This window comes from Ochotona curzoniae, unplaced genomic scaffold (assembly GCF_017591425.1).
Source record: "Ochotona curzoniae isolate NIBS_2020 unplaced genomic scaffold, NIBS_Ocur_1.0 contig_3255, whole genome shotgun sequence".
Classification (NCBI taxonomy): Eukaryota; Metazoa; Chordata; class Mammalia; order Lagomorpha; family Ochotonidae; genus Ochotona; species Ochotona curzoniae.
Window position 1 is genome coordinate 4,123,999 of NW_024465777.1, and position 15,967 is coordinate 4,139,965.

At 57.2% G+C, this 15,967-nt stretch overlaps 2 protein-coding genes across 4 annotated transcripts; both read left to right on the top strand.

Moving 5' to 3' along the window:
- Window positions 1-1,136: 1,136 nt before the first annotated feature.
- On the top strand, window positions 1,137-2,025 carry ZNF593 (zinc finger protein 593). Its single transcript, XM_040979760.1, has 3 exons — window positions 1,137-1,390; window positions 1,570-1,632; window positions 1,730-2,025. Exons 1-3 carry the CDS (start codon window positions 1,191-1,193, stop codon window positions 1,869-1,871), a joined length of 405 nt encoding a protein of 134 aa, XP_040835694.1. The 5' UTR covers window positions 1,137-1,190; the 3' UTR covers window positions 1,872-2,025.
- Window positions 2,026-7,088: 5,063 nt separating this feature from the next.
- Window positions 7,089-15,909, top strand: CNKSR1 (connector enhancer of kinase suppressor of Ras 1). Of its 3 annotated transcripts, none has more exons than XM_040979614.1 (21): window positions 7,089-7,170; window positions 9,160-9,317; window positions 9,396-9,577; window positions 9,972-10,056; window positions 10,347-10,391; window positions 10,572-10,676; window positions 11,189-11,248; window positions 11,349-11,465; window positions 11,586-11,687; window positions 11,788-11,858; window positions 11,931-12,004; window positions 12,143-12,249; window positions 12,328-12,358; window positions 12,675-12,847; window positions 13,915-13,988; window positions 14,160-14,231; window positions 14,528-14,601; window positions 14,726-14,787; window positions 14,882-14,981; window positions 15,060-15,241; window positions 15,491-15,909. In XM_040979614.1, the coding sequence occupies exons 1-21, from the start codon at window positions 7,119-7,121 to the stop codon at window positions 15,713-15,715; spliced, it is 2,151 nt and encodes a 716-aa protein (XP_040835548.1). In that variant the 5' UTR covers window positions 7,089-7,118; the 3' UTR covers window positions 15,716-15,909. The 3 variants fall into 3 exon arrangements, with proteins under 3 accessions (XP_040835548.1, XP_040835549.1, XP_040835551.1); XM_040979615.1 differs by having other exon boundaries at window positions 11,349-11,417; XM_040979617.1 differs by lacking the exon at window positions 15,491-15,909 and having other exon boundaries at window positions 11,349-11,417; window positions 15,064-15,181.
- The last annotated feature ends 58 nt before the right edge of the window (window positions 15,910-15,967 follow it).

Below are 15,967 nucleotides of genomic sequence, written 5' to 3' on the forward strand. Positions count from 1 at the left end.
ATCTGCTGGTTCACTCCCCAAATGGCCACAACTGCCAGAGCTGAGCCAATCAGGAGCCTCTTCCAGGTATCCCTTGCGGATTCAGCGTCTCAAGACTTATGCCACCCTCTACCACTTTCCCAGGCCACCAGCAGGGAGCTGGATGGGAAGCTCAGCAGGCTGGACATGAACCGCGACCACATGGTATGCTTGTAACTGCTTGTAGCTGGAGGATTAACCAGCTGAGCCGTGTGCCAGCCCCTACTTATTTATTTTAAAAGGCAGAGTAGATGGAGGCAGAGAGAGAGATCTTCCATCTGCTGATTCATTGCCAGGGCTGATGGTCCTGTCCTGTCCATAGGTAGGAGGTCAGAACTCCATTCAGGTCTCATCATGGGTGGGGGTCCCAGGTCCTTGGACCATCTTCCACTACTTTCCCATCAGCAGGGAGCTGGGTGGGAGGCGGAGCAGCCAGGACTCCCAGCCGGTGAGGAAAGCTTGGCGCACAGGCTTCAGCTTCACCCACTGCCATACGTGCCAGCCCCTGTAGTCCCACCCATGGGTGCCCACTACCAGGTAAAGAGAGGAAGGAGGAAAAGGTGGCGTTCCTTCTGTGAGACCCCAGGACGTCTACACACTCTCTGAGAGGAACACTAGGAATTTGACGTGGAGGCACGACATAGGGAGATGGACGATGGGGACCCCAAGGAAATACAACTTGGGAGCTCTGAGGAGTCGGCTTTGTCAGGGAATGTTAGCATCTCGGGAAACCCCATTGGAACCAGGATCCCAGTCTCGTCCATTCTCATTCGGCCATCAATTTATTCATATCGCAGATATTTCTCAGTGCTTAGATCGCCCCCCCCCCATCACTCCACCACCGCATAGTCCGAGGTTTGGGATCGAAGGGCCGGGAAACGGCGCTGAGACAGGTCGGGTCACGCTGGCAGAACCGCAGGCCCCGTCCGACGCCCCCCAAACTCCGCGGCGATGGTACATGGGACCCCAAGCCCCGGGTGAGAATCCGCCGCCGCGCTTCGCCAGGGCTCGGCCCGCGAGCCGGACAGCCGCCCGAGGGCGCCAAAGCCGCCGGTCGCGCCCGTTACGTCATCAGAGGCGGTCTGACAGCGGCGGCTCCTGACGTCACCCGGCGGTCAGGAAGTGCTGCACGTGGGCTTCACTCTGTTGACTCTGCTGGCTTGTCGCCGGCTATGGGTCGTTCCCGCCGGACAGGCGCTCACCGAGCGCACTCCTTAGCACGCCAGATGAAGGCCAAGCGGCGGCGGCCCGATCTGGACGAGATACACCGCGAGCTGCGACCGCAGGGGCCCGGGCGCGCCAAGATGCCCCCGGACGCCGAGCCAGACCCTGACCTTCCCGGGGACGGCCTGCATCGCTGTCTGGCCTGCGCGTGAGTCCCGGCTGAGCCGGGCGTGGGGAGGAGGAGGGTCCGAGGGGGTGGCAAGTACGGGCTTTGGGCCACGCAGGGTCTCTTTTCCTGGGGACCGCTGCGGGACCTGACATCAAGAAATGAACTCGCTTTGGGATGGGTTGGGCGTAGACAAGAGGCATCACCTCCTCACCTTGCAGGCGGTACTTCATCGATTCTGCCAACCTGAAGGCCCATTTCCGATCCAAAGACCACAAGAAAAGGTAGGAAGCAGTAAGAACAGGGCTGCTGGGTAAGTGCAGGACGGGCAGGTCAGGTGTCTGGGGCAGTTCTTAACTCCTGCTGAGTTGCTTCCCGCAGGCTGAAGCAGCTGACCGTGGAACCCTACAGCCAGGAGGAGGCGGAGAGGGCAGCAGGGATGGGCTCCTACGTGCCCCCCAAGAGGCTGGCGGTACCCGCAGAAGTGTCCACCGAAGTTCCGGAGATGGACACGTGTACCTGACCCACTCTGCCAACGCAAGACAGAGGACCTGCTCATGGACAAATGACTCAAGGGCTGGGCGGTGGAGAGAGGGAGTGTCAGCCACTTCCGGTTCTGGTTTGGAAAGCTAGTGGTCTCTGGACATGCTCCCCCAAATAAAGGAGTTGGACAATGAGGACTCGCCTCTTCTCCAGGCCGCAGCCTCAAACCCATGCCCCAGAAGAATTTATTAACTGGTTCCCACATTGGATGCCTCATGTTTCTGCTCCTCATTCGCTGAGCTTTGGAACTTGCAGCTAAGCTGGTGCCTGGGTGCAGAGCAGTATGAATGGATGGAACAGATTTGATCTACCGGCTTCTCCCCAAATCTCCAGAAAAGAAGTGGGCTCCTAAGATGACAGCCCCCTCCCCCAGCCGCCTACCCTAGTTAGTACCTGGGTGCGAGGCTGCTGACTTCCTCAGGGGGCCTGTGGAGGCCGCCGTCGCTGCCCCACCATCTTCCAGACAGCGTAGCAAGAAGCCCCCAGGCCAAGAACAGCCAGCAGTGCAGCCGCAACCCCAGCCAGCGGACTCCGCGGCTCTGCCTTCAGCTGCCCGGCCACCTGCATCTGGGGGTGCACGGAGGGGTGTTTGAAGGCACAGCTGAGATTTCTAGGACGGGTGTGGCAGGGCAGGGCTGGAAGGTGTTGTTGGGAGAAGGAGCTGTGGCCATCCACTGCTGCCCCGGGGAGGTTACACCCCATTCCTCTCGCTTCACTGCCTATCTGGGCCCTGACTGCTCAGGCGGCCAGGAACGTGACAGCCCCTGGCTGCGCAGGCTGTCGGGCCAGTCGTGGTAGGGGGAAGAAGGAGCGGGTGGTAGTAAAATCCCAGCATTAGAGGTACTTACCTGTAGTACCCGGAAATAGCCAGGGGTCAGGCGCCGGAATTGCATGGTGGGGGGAGCTACTGGTTTCCCAGGAGGCCTGTAGGGGGGTGGGGATGTGAAGACCAGTGCCGTTGGCGGTACGAAGCAGTACGGAAGCAGGGCGGAGGCCCCCTGACATCACACAAGCACGAGAACTGTGCCCGCCTGAGATGCTCACCGGTGCTCTCCTGCCCGGCTCTGGGCAGAGGCGGAGCAGCTGGACCTTTAATCTGGTCCCTTCCCCCACCGCCCTGCCAGCGTTGGGTGCATCTGTCAGGAGAGATCAGCATCAGGCTTGGGCAGCGCCTTCCCCACCGGCAGGAGGGGCCGGGGCTGGCCGTGCTGGGAAGTCCCCCGCCCTGGGCCAGGCCTATCTCTGCCATAGACGATTGGATGTCACCAGTTAGCATTCAGCAGAGGAGGTGGAAGGCAGCTTCCTGACCGCTATACACCTTGTCCCTTGGGTCCCCCTAACATCAGCCACTCCTGCCTTAGGGGAGGGCCCATGTCATCCCTTTCTGAGACCCACAATTCCTGCAAGAACTTCATACCCTCAGTGTGGGGACAGTAATAAAAGGAAAGCTGTGTGTCCCAATGAGCTGCCAATGAATTGTCAAGAAATAGAAGTCGGGGCCAGAGTCATGGTGGAGCTGGTAAAGCTGCCACACATCCTTGAAACAGGAGGAGGAAGAGCTGGCCATGCTCATCATTGCCCTAGCACTTGATGATGCTGATTATCTCATAAGATAAAGGCAAGTGCGATTTGCAAGATGGGCCATGGACTACATGGAGACAAAAGGAAGAAGACAGAAAATGGACGTGGTTCCCGCTGGGAAGCAGCACAAGGTACTAGCAGAAGTGCCCATCCTGCATATTAACCTACTGATACCTTGAAAATGTTCACACCAAATACGTGGAATTATTTATTTACTTACTTTTTAAATACAACCTTCTTATGTTTAGTTTAAAAAGATTTATTATGTATTTGAAAGGCTGAGTTACAGAGAGGAGAGATAGATCTTCCATATACTGACTCATTCCCCAGTTGGTCACAACAGCCACAGCTGTAGCAGGCCCACACCAGGAACCAGGAATTTCATCCAGGTCTCCCACATGCATGCAGGGGGCCCAGGGGTTTTCTCAGGTGCCTTAGCAGGGAGCTAGATTGGAAGTGGAGATTTGAACTGGCACCCATGTGGGATGCTGGCTTCACAGGTGGTAGTTCTATTCACTTTGCCATGATGATGGCCCTGTTGCTTTTGTGGGGTTTTTTTAAAGATTTATTTATTTGTATTGGAAAGTCAGATACACAGAGAGGAAGAGAGATAGAGGAAGATCTTCCATCCGATGGTTCACTCCCCAAGTGGCCGCAACCTGATCCAAAGCCAGTTGCCCAGAGCCTCTTCCGGGTCTCCCACACAGGTGAAGGATCCCAAGGCTTTGTGCTGTTCTTGACTGCTTTCCCAGCCCATAAGCAGGGAGCTGGATTAGAACCAGCTAGGCTACTGTGCCGAGCCCAGGATCAGACTTTTTAAAGGTTTACTTTTTATTTGAAAGGCAGATTTATAGAGAGAGGAGAGACAGAGAAAGAGGTCTTCCCTCCATTGGTTCACTCCCCAAGGGAGCCAGACCGGAAGTAGAGCAGCTGGGACTCGAACTGGTGTCCATATGAGATACCAGCACTGCAGGCAGCGGTTTAACCCACTCCACCTGATGCCACTCCTCAGACATTTTGTTTGTTTGTTTTTAGACAACATATTTATTTTGAAATTCCAAATAACATTAGGAGAAAAGTGACTTTTATATTTACTAAATGGTGCATGGATTGAAAAAAGGTTCTGGAACACTGCACTACCATCCAAACTACAATACTCATGCATCAAAATTCTTAGTACCTTACTCCTCCCAACCTCCCCTCAAAGTAACTATGTTCATACACAACACAGCTTTGCAGTTTAAGCAACAAAGAAGTGCCACACAATAATCCTAAGGCAATAATATTCCCATGAAGATACAAGATAGCTGGCTGAAGGGCATTCATTAGTCCTGCCTCTCAACTGCTCCCCCTGACTAGTCAGAATTCATTTCCTTGTTTTCAGCATCTCCATTTACCTGCCTTCAGTCTGCTCAGACATTTTTCTAAGGTGTAAGCTCTTCCAGGAGTTCAAAATTCAAGAGATCCATGGGCATGGATGGAAAAAAATTTACATCTTTATTCTCACTAGCCTCTCATCAAACTTCGCCATTTCTTCTATTTGGATTCAGTAGGAATTCTGCCTGGTTTTGTAATTTCCACTATTTTCAGATTAGGCTAGTAGTATTACAGCCATCTTGAAATGTTTTTGCTTACAACTATTTCACAGATGTGGTCATTGTTAACCCACCACTGGACGACCCCATCACGGTTCTGGGTTTCAGACCTGCCTGTGATACAGCTGTTGGCAGAGTGCTTCTACGGCCTCACGACCCGGCGCCCCCTCCCCACGGGCGCTTCCTGCCCACGGGCGCCTCGACCCAGGCGCCCCCTCCCCACGGGCACCTCTTCACCACGACCCGGGCTCCCCCTTTCTTTTTTCATCCTGCCCTTTGCCCACCCTCCTCTGCCCCGCCTCGCCCAATGAGAGGAGGCCGCCCCGCCCAGTCTCATGCTCTTATTCATGCTTGGCAGCCATGCTGTGACTCAGAAGAAGCATTTCACTTTGATTTGCTGGTTGTTTAAAGAACTTAAAAAAAAAAAAAAGATCTATTTAAGTGGAAAGACACATTGGCGGAGAGAAATGGAGAGACAGAACAAGACCTTCCATCAGCTGCTTCACTCCCCACATACCTCAACAACCAGCCCAGGTTCCATCCTGGCCTCTGGTGTGAGTAACCTGCCCAGGCATCCCCTGCCTCCCAGGCACATCAGCAGGGAGCTAGGTGGGAAGTGGAGCGGCAGGACCCAAACCCGTGCTCCCATGTGGCAAGCAGGAGTCCCCCACGTGTGCTTTAACCAGCTGTACCCCAACTCCTGCCCTAATTTTCCAGTCTTGCTACTAAACATTTACACGTCACAGATCTGTGTCTTTGAATCTGTTTTGGTGATAATTGTTTCCCTTGTGATCCTGAGCTTTTTCTTTTATGCTTAAAAGTGCATTTAAAAAATATTATTAGAAAAAAAAAAAAGGGCCTGGCGCAATGACACAGTGGTTAAGGTCCTCACCTTGCACGCCCCAGGATCCCATATGGTCGCCGGTTCTAATCCCAGCAGCTCCACTTCCCATCCAGCTCCCTGCTTGTGGTCTGGGAAAGCAGTCAAGGATGGCCCAAAGCCTTGGGACCCCCGTGCCCGTGTGGGATACCAGGAAGAAGTTCCTGGATCCTGGCTTCGGATCGGCATAGCATCGGCCATTGTGCTCATTTGGGGAGTGAATCATCGGATGGAAGATCTTCCTCTCTGTCTCTCCTCTCTGTATATCCACCTTTCCAATAAAAATAATATAAATCTTTTAAAATATATATATATTATTAGGCTCAGTGCGGTAGCCTAGTGGCTAAAGTCCTCGCCTTGCACTGTCAGGATCCCATATGGGAGCTGGTTTGTATCCAGGCAGCCCCGCTTCTCATCCAGCTCACTGCTTGTGGCCCAGAAAGTCAGTTGAGGACAGCCTAAAGCCTTGGAATCCTGCACCCACGTGGGAGACCAGGAAGAGGCTCTGGGCTCCTGGCTTCAGATTGGTGCAGCTCTGGCCGTTGAGGCTGCTTGGGGAGTGAATCATCAGAGGGAAGATCTTCCTTTCTCTTTCCTCCTCTCTGTTCATCTGACTTTACAATAAGAATAAATAAATCTTTAAAAAATAGTTATTTTTACTGGAAAGACAGATGTACCGAGAGGAGAGACAGAAAGAAATTTCATCTGCAGGTTTACTGCTGAAATGGTCGCTGTGGGCAAAGCTGAGCCGATCCGAAGCCAGGAGCTGCTTGTGCTGAGAAAGGGCCCACCGTGGGCCTCAGCGGCGAATCATTCACAAACGATTCATTTTGAGGACTCAGGAAACGGAGGCGGAGCCGTGAGGGACAGCCTTGGTCCCCAGCGCCTTGCCGCAGTTGTACTGTTTGAGGCTTCCTTGTGGTCCTGGAGCCCGGGGTCCCTGGGCACCCTGCCCAGCCGCCAAAGCCCGAGGATGCCCAAAAGGGCGGGCTGGAGGCGGGCCGGCAGGGCGTACCTGGCTGGCCACGTGGGCCCAGGTGTTCGCGGTTCCGCCCTAGTCCGGCCCGGCCCCTCCCCTCCTTCCCTCCCTCGGGCTCTGGTTCGGGGAGCGGAAATTCCTGTGCTGGCCAGCGGGCGGGCGGGCGTCGGCTTGGGCAGGCGGAGCTTGATCATGGAGCCGGTGGAGACCTGGACCCCCGAGCAGGTGGCTGCTTGGCTGAGAGGTAAGTGAGACCGGGACAGCGGAGGACTGGGGGGCGGTGGGGTGTTGGCCCGGCTGACGGACGGGGAAAACGGAAGGAAAAAGCGACTGCACTGGCAGTCAACAGGTATTTCTAGAGTCTGCCCTGTACCAGGGGGCTGTGCGGGGACGAGGGACAGACGAGGTGACCCCGGAGAGCCCCACAAAGACCCCCCCCAAGAGGCAGCCATGCTGGCAACCAGAAGGCAGGGCGGCCCACACCTACAGTATCTCTTTTGTCTGCCCGGTGCCCCAGGGCCCTGTGGGTTGTTCATAAACCCATTTTTCTGGAGCCGAAACTAACCTATACAGCCAGGAAGTGACTTGCTCAGTCTTGGAGTGGAGCACATCTTGAGGTCATTTCTCCCCTGTCCCCAAGCTGAGAAACCAGCCACTCTGCAAAGGCTCAAAGGCCCCACTTTGGGTGCTCCCTGGGGAGCTGGGGAGCTCCTCTCTGCCCCCAAGTACACCTGCCACTCCCAGTCCAGGCAGACAGGAAACCAGCCAACTGCAGTCAGGCGGGGAGCAGCCGGGGAGCTGCCAGCCTCAAGCTTCTGAGCCTTAAGCCTGTGTCGCTGTGGGCAGCAGGGCTGCCCTGGGCAGAGACTCAGAGCTGGGGTCCAACTCCAAGACCCTTCCAGGCCCAGTCCCACTGTCTCACCAGCTGTCTAAGTACAGGACTCAGTCTGTCTGTCCATGAAATGGGAGAGGCAACTCTGACCTTATGCAATGGGGTCACCACCCGGACAGACCTGGCAAGGCGGGGCTGTAGAGAGGAAGGCAGCCCCAAGCTACGCAAAGGAAGCTGCTCAAGGGCCCTGGGGAATAGGTGCAGGAACTCTCAGGGCAGTGCTGTTCCTGCTGCACAGAGAATGCGCAAGAGTGATCAATCACACGCACACGTATCCCTCCAGAGAGAGATGTAACTGCCACTTCTGTCAGTCTTCCTATCAGTAAAATGGGCCAGTTCCTATTGTGTGTGTGTGTGTGTGTCCCCTCTTTGGGCCAGGTCCAGGCTGGGCTTAGAAACCTCAGATTAGCAAAGCCCATGATGAAATAAGAAGCACTGAGGAGCAGGGGTTTGTGGAGGCCTAAGGGGACCCATGGGCACAGGAAGGCCCCGGGCCCAGCCCACAGAGTCACACAGCACTTCTAGTAGGGAGTTCAATGACCAAGGGCAGGTTGGAGCTGGAAGGCACAGCACCTGCGAGGAGGCCAAGGGGTGTTCCCGGGGCTGCCAGGAGGAAGTGCTGTGGATCTGAAGCATGGAGTGTGAGGGCAGTGCTGGGAGGTGTCCTGATCATAGGACAGGCCGTAATAACACAGTGGCTGTTCCTGCCAGGGGTGGGGCCCAGTGAGTGAAGTATGTATTATCATCCAATGCAATGGTCTAAACACACACATACATAAAGGTAGGTATTTCATTGTTCCCATATCATAGGTGAGGAGGCTGAGGCCCAGAGCAGTTGTACGATTCTTCAGGTGCTCCGGCCTTCCTGACCCCACAGCAGCTTGCTTGTAGCCCTCTGGGCACTGGTTCTTGGGCCTCAGGCAGTGTTGAAATCCCCTGCAGGATCTGTTCAATAACAGACAGCCCCACCCAAAGTTGCACTCCACAGCTGTTGGGGGAGCCCCAAGAATTCATATCTTTAGCAAACAAGCACCCCTGGTAGGGCTGCCGCTCTGGGGACTCCCCCTTGAGGGCTGCTGTCCTCAACTCATTGGTCCCATCTGTGAAATGGGCAGAACACAGCCAGGATCTCCTAGTTGTTGTCAGAGTCAGATTGAAGAGAAAAGGACTTTGTTGGGGGGGAGAACCCGACCTGAAGGCCCAACCCTCACCTCCCCCTGCCTTCCCCCGCCTCCCTCCAACCCTCACCTCCCCCTGCCTTCCCCGCCTCCCTCCAACCCTCACCTCCCCCTGCCTTCCCCCGCCTCCCTCCAACCCTCACCTCCCCCTGCTGTCCCGCAGGCCTCGATGACTGCCTGCAGGACTACCCCTTTGAGGACTGGCAGCTGCCTGGCAAGTACCTGCTGCAGCTCTGCCCGCGCAGCCTCGAGGCTCTGACCGTGTGGCCCCTGGGCCACCAGGAGCTCATCCTGGATGGGGTGGAACAGCTCCGGGCTCTGGTGAGTGAGCCCACCTGGGTGTACGAGAGGGGACGGGTTACTGCTCGGGAAAGTGACCTGTGTCCCTTTCTGGTCCAGAGCTCAGGGCTGCAGAGTGAGAACCTGCAGAGCCTCACACAGCAGCTGCTGGAGGGCACCCAGGCCTTCCAGGGCCTGGTCAGAGGCCGCCTGGGCAGCTGCACTGAGACCCCTGCCGATGTCCTCAGCGCAGCCGTAGAGCTAGTCCGGGAGGCCCAGGCACTCCTCTTCTGGCTCAACAGGTAGGCAGCAGGGGTAGTTGGTGAGGGAATACTTCCCACTGTTGGAAGTGGCTGGACAGGCGGTGCAGGGGTGCCGGGCTGCCAGGGGCATTAAATGCAGAGCCTCCATAGGCCCTTTAGCTGGCCCATAGGCACTGCCTCCACCTTCCCTGCTGTGCCCTCTCCAAGCACCTGGCATTCACAGCTGCAGCTGAGTCATTGGGGATGTGGTTGTGTGTTCAATATCTGTCACCCCAGTGCCTAGGACGGGGCCTGGCAGGCAGGAGGCATGTAACAATTGGGTCCTGTGCTAAGCCCTAGAGGTGGAATAGCCAGCCCAACCCCCAAGGGTGGGCACCCCAAACCTCAGATGAGTAACTAGTTCCTAACTACTGTGCCCTCCTCCCCACTCCAGATACCTCTTCTCCCAATTAAACGACTTCTCAGCCTGCCAGGAGATCGGGACGCTATGTGCAGAGCTGGGCCAGGCCTTGCAAGAGGTAAGGGAGCCAGGGCCGAGGTTGGCCAGTACCCCAGCCGCCAAATCAGGCTGGTGCTTTTTATAACTTGGTGAATCATTGGGGAGCCAGGTTGAGCACTGTGACAGCAGAAGCAGAAAGAGGAGTGGCTTGGCCACCAGGCCAGGGGTCAGCGCACTGAGGCCTCAGACTTGGAGCCCTAGAGTTCTGAGCAGGGGGGCCAGGGTGGGAGAAGCAGGGGAGGACCGTGGGAATGGTGGACCCTGGCCGCTGAGATTCAGGGGAGGTCCTGCTGTCACACTCGCTTCCAGGACTGTCCGGCAGCCGCTGAACGGGAGAGCAGAGTCCTGAGGATCGTAAGTTGCTGTGATTGGGGGAGGGGAAGCATTGTGCAGGTGTGGGGAGGTGGTAGGAGGAGGGGCAGAGGCAAGCCAGCCCACTGCCCTCTCCCAATACAGGCCGGGGCACTGTGCAGGTATATGTGTGGGGCGGGGGGGCGGAGAGGCCAGGCAAGCCAGCCCGATACCCTCTCCCAGTGCAGCCACGTGGTCGGCATCTGCCAGACGATCCTGAGCTGCAGCCCCGGGGAGCTGCTGGGACAGAAGGCTGTGCTGGAATGGGTGCAGCTGGACACACCTTCGGTGAGCCCTGACCCCTTCCTCACCTCCCACTTCTGCCACCATGACCTTTCTGGTGCCTGGGATCCAATGGGATGCTGTAAAGACTGCCCTGGCCAACGGGGCTCCACCATCGATCAGCATTGTCCCGTCGTGAGGGCTGCACAGTAGTCTGAGGTGACATGCAGCAGTCCAGGGGCTCAGACCTGGCAGGGGCAGCTAAGGAGAGAGGGCAGGGCCATGAACTCTGCCTGTCTCTTTGGCCACATGGGAAAAACCAGAGTCCTCCCCAACTGGTCCCTTTAAAAGTCACTGAGAGTCTGGGACCTGGACCTGTCACACAGCTTCACTCTGCCTCCTCTCAGGGCTGGTGAGGGGTCCTGGCAGAAGCCCAGAGGCCCTCGATGAGCTGGAGGTGTGGGGGGGGGGCGGTGAGGAGTGCCAGATCTGTCTCCAGTTCTGCCCAGGTTGGGGTCCTGGTGTCCCCTGCATGTTCTGCCCCAGGTCCCCAGCGACTGTCACCTCTGCCACTGCAGGACCTAGAAATCCACAGCACCAGTAACTGCCTGCACTTTGTGTCCCGAGTGGGTGCCCAGGTGAGAGCTGCAGCTGCCCGAGACCCTCCTACCAGCTGCATGCTGTAGGAAGCTCCCTTTCTGGGCCCCTTCCCACCTGCCTGCCCACCCCCCAAACCAGGTCCCTGCTGACCCCCAGCAGCAGATCTTGCCTGGGGATGAGATTGTCCAGATCAACCAGCAGGTGGTGGTGAGTGAGGACTGCGATGACATGATGGGGAGGCGGAACAGAGGGCTGGTGGGGTCGGGGAGCCCAGGAGGTCAGAGCCAGGATTTGAGGGCAGGGAGAGCAGGTGCGCTGGTTTGCTTTAGTTTCCTGCCGGCTTGATGATAGCCCTGGCCCCGCCCCTGTGCCCAGGTGGCCTGGTCCCACCAGAATGTGATGAAGGAGCTGCTGCGGCAGCCAGGCAGGGTCAGCTTGGTGCTAAAGAAGATTCCAGTGCCTGAAACGTCCCCACAGGTACCTACTCTCCCCACACTCCTGCCCCCGCCTTGCCTGCTCTCAGCTCCCTCCCCACTCCCATCATCACCTGTATCACCTGCTTCTGAATGTTCCCTAGACATCCCCTCAGGCCCTGGACTCACCACACCTGGGACGCCAGTCACCAGCCCTGGCCCCATTGTCTCCCAGGTAAACAGGTCTGCCCTGGGTGTGACTTGATGGGGGGTGCTGGAACTACCTCATCTCCCCTTGCTGTCCCAGGACCCCATCCAAAGACGTCTTTGCCTTTGACCTGACTTTGAACCCGACTCCCAAGTCCACCCCTACCGGCACAGGTAGTTTCAAAGCCCCACCAGGTGGGGGGAATGTCTGGAGCCCAGGCCCCTTAATGCTGACTCAACCCCTTCCCCGAGACTCCCCAGGCCTGGGACCAGTCTCATGACCTTTCTCCCTGTTTCCTACCTCCCTGACAGATTCCATGCTCCTTGACCCTGACCCCCCGCCCAGCCCTGTTGCACCCCCAGCCACAGTCCCAGCAGGGGCAGCAGAGGCTCAGGATCCTCCAGGAGACCCTGACAAGGTGAGCACAGGGGGTCAGCAGGGAGGGGTGTGGGATGCTGAACAAATCCTTCTGCAACTTTTCACCTTGTTCTTTCAGAGTCCTGGCCTTAGAAGGAAGAAATCCAAAGGTATGAGTGCCCCCAACATGATCCCTGCCCTTCTCTCAGCCTCTCCCGAAATCAGCTCTGGGTCTGGGGGTCACACACAACACCTATGTTCTCAGCCATTCCCCCACCTGGCACCCCCAAGCTCCATGACCTTGAGGCAACTGCCTATCCTCCCTCCCCTCTTAGCACCCTCCCACCCCCATCCCCACCCCCACTGGGAGAGTTAGCGTTTTCAGCCCAGACTGTGGGTTCCAGAGTATACCCCCTGGGGCTGCTTGTGGAGGGCCGCAGCGTCTTGCCAGCCCCTCACCAGCCTGGCGGTGCTGTGCTGCTGCAGGTGTGGCGACCAGGCTGAGCCGCCGACGGGTGTCCTGCCGGGAGCTGGGCCGGCCCGACTGCGATGGGTGGCTTCTGCTGCGCAAGGCCCCTAGTGGCTTCATGGGTCCACGCTGGCGCCGCTGCTGGTTTGTGCTCAAGGGACACACACTCTACTGGTATCGCCAACCTCAGGTGAGAACCCCTTCCTTACACACCACCACCACCACTCAAGCTAAGCAAGGGCCTTGATTCTTGGTTCTACCCTCTGCTCCTCTCCCCGGGCCCCAGTGTTCCCAGCTGTGGAATAGGCATACTATGAAGGGAAACGAGTTCATGTGTGTGTAGAAGCAGTTTAGGAAAAAGCATCACAGGAAGTGTAGGGAAAATCACTCACAAAAAAAGAAAAGGTTGATTTTTTTTTTTTTGAAAGGTGTGAGGGGTCTTTCATCCACTGGCTCACCCCCCCAAATGGTCACCATAGCCAGAGCTGGACCAATTTGAAACCAGGAGCTAAGAGCTTCTTCCAGGTTTCAGGGACCCAAGGACTTGAGCCATCTTCTGCTGCTTTCTCAGGCCCATCAGCAGAGAACTGGATTAAAAGTGCAGCAACCAGGGCTAGAACCAGCGCCCATATGGGATGCTTGTGCTATAGCACCCACAATGCCGGCCCTGAGAAAGCCACTTTATTCTACCTAGCTCTGGGTCCTCTTCTGCTATTGTGTTCATCCTTGTGATAGGCCATTCATTTGCTCATTTATTCACTCAACAAACATTCAGGTGCTTACCGTGTGTCCAGCTACGGGCTAGGCCTGGGGAGAATTGGACCGCTTCCACCACTTCAGAACTGAGAGAGGCTGATGGGGCGGGGCTGAGAGGAGTGGTAAACACACAAGGACAATGTGAGGAGGTGTGTCAGATGAAGGAAATCCCAGGCAACATGTGCAGGCCAGGAAAGGTGTCCCTTCTGTGGAGTCTGGAAGCTTCCTGGGACAGCAGTTCTGGGGCTTGTTCTGATGAAAAGGGAAAAGACCACAGGGCAAAGACATGGCGCTCACAGAGTGCAGTGGGAGGGGTGGCCCTGTGGGAGTCTGCTGGGGTACGGTGCGTGAGCCCACTCTGCTCTGACTGCTGCTGCTTCCCCTTTCCTGCCTCAGACAAACGCTGGGGCCACAGCTCCCCTCTCCCCCCAACCAGGGTTTTGTGGTTGGAAAGGCTCTCTGCCCAGCACCATGATGTCCCTCTCATCCTTGTCCCCTCAGGATGAAAAGGCCGAGGGCCTCATCAATGTTTCCAACTACAGTCTGGAAAGTGGACATGATCAGAAGAAAAAATAGTTAAGTTGTGGGCTGTGATGGCCTGGGAACTGGGGAGAGGCAGCAGGCAGGTGATGGCATGGGGTGGGACGGGGCAGTAGCTGGGATCACTTGTCCCCAGCCAGCCATTCTGGACTCTGGTGAGTATGTCCGGGGGTGGGGGACTTATGGGACCCCTCTGCTCCTGGCAGTGTGTTCCAGCTCACCCACGACGTGTACAAACCTTTCATCTTTGCTGCTGACACCCTCTCAGACCTAAGCATGTGAGTACCACCCTCCCTGCTTGCTTCGTGCCCTCTTGGCCCCAAAGCTGGGAATGTTTGTGCACACTGTATTGGTACCACCAGCCCCTGTGAGGACTCTCCCTTCCCAAACACCCCGCAGGTAAGGAAAGATTGGTCCAGATGCTCATGTCCCTAAGCTGCAGTTTCATCACTGTGAAATGGGCTGAGAGTCCCTTCCTCCCAGGGCTGCTGTGGGTGGGGGTGGGGCAGTGCACAGCAGGACCTCCATGGCAGAGACTCCCTGAGAGCCACTTGCTCCCCTTTCCCCTCCCAAGGTGGGTTCGCCAACTCATCACGTGCATTTCCAAGTACCAGGCTCCAGGGCGGCCCCCGCCAGCCCGAGAAGAAGGTGGGTGTCTCACTGCCGGGCAGGGGAGGTACCTAGCTCTGCCCTGAGCCCCTGCCTGCCCCAAGATGGAGGCTGGCCCACCCTATACCTCCCCAAACCCAGTGGGTCCCCATCCATCCTACAGACTGCTACAGTGAGACAGAAGCTGAGGATCCTGATGATGAGGCTGGGTCCCGTTCAGCTTCGGTGAGTGGGACCTGCTGGCTGGGGCTGGGGGTGCAAACAGCAGGGCATAAAAGTGGACTGACTCCCTCCTCCACTACCCCCTGCCTGCCTGCAGCCCAGCCCTGCACAGACCTGGAATCCCCTGCAGCGAGACACATCGCCTGCGGCCACCCCAAACCATCACAGCCCACGGAACTCCCTTGGCCCCCTAGCAGGTGCTGTGGTTTCACTGGATGTTCAGCTGGAACTAAGTGGTGGGGCGGGCACTTGCTCAGCTTGTACTCTTCCCACAGACAGCAGTGATGGGGCACTAGAAGGCATGGTACGGGGACTGAGGCAGGGCGGCGTGTCCCTCCTGGGCCAGCCACAGCCCCTGACCCATGAGCAGTGGCGAAGCTCTTTCATGCGGCGCAATCGGGACCCCCAGCTCAACGAGCGAGTGCACCGTGTGCGAGCGCTGCAGAGCACACTCAAGGTTAGCTGGGGATGGGGGGCGATGCAGAGGGGACAAGGCCCGGGACTCTCAGACTCTGGCTTGCTGACATGGGTTCTGTGCTCCACTCTGGGCTCAGCTGTGGGTTCTAAGGGGATCCCAAGTCTCTCTCGAGCTCCTCATGCCGGGACGACCAGCTTCCAGACCCCACACTGCAGCATCTGCCCTGGGCCTGGCCCCCGCCCCACTCCCTGGAAGGTCAAGGCCCCTTACCCCCTGTTCCCATCACAGGCAAAACTACAGGAGCTGCAGGCGCTGGAGGAAGTGCTGGGCGACCCCAAGCTGACCAGCGAGAAGTTCCGCCGGTGGAAGGAGCGGAACCAGGAGCTGTACTCTGAGAGCTTGGGGATCCAAGGCGTGGTGCCAGTCTCTAGGCCCCTGCCCTCTGACCCTCAGGAACATGCCCACTTCTGCCCCTTGACCCCAGAAAGCACCCTCCAACCTCCTGACTTCTGACTGAGGCCCCTATCTTAGTTCCTGGTCTTACCTGCTGCCTTAATCCCAGCCTCCGACTGTCTAGACCAGCGCATCCCTGGGTTCTGTTCCCAGTTCAAGGGGGCAATGCCAGTTCATTGATGGAATTCCCTCCATTTTTGCCTGTGTCCCCTGGAGGGAGCCTCATGCCAGAAGAGAGACTCATGCACCGACCAGCCCCTCAGCAGCCCTCCTTACCTTGAGCCAGGTCTGCTGGGGTGTTCTTTATTTCAT